Source organism: Gekko japonicus, unplaced genomic scaffold (assembly GCF_001447785.1).
Source record: "Gekko japonicus isolate JY-2015 unplaced genomic scaffold, Gekko_japonicus_V1.1 scaffold884, whole genome shotgun sequence".
In the NCBI taxonomy this organism is placed as follows: Eukaryota; Metazoa; Chordata; class Lepidosauria; order Squamata; family Gekkonidae; genus Gekko; species Gekko japonicus.
In genome coordinates, this window is record NW_015172029.1 from 298,468 (window position 1) to 299,698 (window position 1,231).

The 1,231-nt window shown below is 47.0% G+C and overlaps 1 protein-coding gene across 1 annotated transcript in view; it reads right to left on the minus strand.

Moving 5' to 3' along the window:
• Positions 1–808: 808 nt before the first annotated feature.
• Positions 809–1,231, minus strand: part of LOC107118284 (cathepsin L1-like) — a 17,173-nt gene continuing 16,750 nt past the window's right edge. Inside the window, exon 6 of the mRNA XM_015420589.1 lies at positions 809–908. Within this exon, the coding sequence (XP_015276075.1) occupies positions 809–908 (100 nt within the window). The remainder of the gene's footprint in view (positions 909–1,231) is intronic.

Consider the following 1,231-nt stretch of genomic DNA (forward strand, 5'->3'; position numbering starts at 1 on the left):
AGAATCTCCCCCCCCCACCGCGCAGTTTCCCCTCTCGTTGCTAGAGGCAAGCCATCTTTCTCTGTTCTACTTCCTCTTAATTTTATTTTGTATCTAGATTTCACACCAGGACTCAACCCAGGGGAGTCTGATTTCAGGAGTAGGGGTGGAAAAAAAGCGATGGGGGAAACAGTACTTCTGAGAAGGCGCAGAGTGCCTTTGCCTCTTCACTAAACAACGGCAGCCTCCCGCCTCCCTGCACACTTCAGTTCCAGAGCTAGGCTTTCAAGCAGAGACAACAATCACTTTCTACTGTCCTCCCCGCCCCCAAGATAAACACACACCTGGTTTAGTTTCTCCTCTAGATACATATTAAAAAGAAAACATACCAGTGAAGTGGAGAAAAAAATAAATTTTGTGTCTTGAATGTTTGTCTTGGTGCTTGATGAAGGAATTAAGAGGAGAAAGGTAGGCAGAACTCAGACCGTTTTCTTGAGAAATCATGTTCTTTATTATCAGACTGGAAAACTAACGTTCTAGATTATGTCAAACAATGTGCATTATTTGAGAGGGGGGAATGAGAATTCCCTGTGTTTGTTTTTAAGCCGCTATAGTCAAAATGGGTTTAAGAAAAAAGTGAGCACCCGTATCCCAAAGGTGTGCCCTCTTCTCCCAAACATGCAGCCGTAGTCAGATTTGTGCCAACATCTGCAAAAGCCCAGACCTGAAGTAAGATTTTTGACGACAACAAATGACAAATTCAAAAGCTGTAGCTTAACAAACTCTGAAGCCGAGAAGACGATGGGAGGGATCCGGGCCTCTCAGGCGGTTACATGGTAGGATAGCTTGCTTGGTTGTCTACACCACAGTGATTGCCAGCTCCCTGCACCAACCGCATGTAGCCCTGCTCGCCCCAATTTTCTGACCAACTGCAAGAGAGCAAATATATAAAGAGAGAGTGAGGATCAACCTATGAACTTGAAACGTAGGAAGCTGCCCCAGACTGAATCAGAACCTCAGTCCGTCCCACTAAGTACTGTCAGCGGTGACTGGAGCAGGCACATACCTCCAGCAGAGAAACCTTAATTCAGAGGTGTCAAACTTAAGGCCCATGGGCCGGAAGCAGCCAGCCCACGGCTATAATCAGGCCCACGGCTCTTTTCTTCCCCTCTCCCCCTTCTGTCTTCACCCTTTGAAATTGAGGCTGCTGAAGTTCCTAGCTCCCTCCCTCTTGACTTTGCCTGCTTCAGCA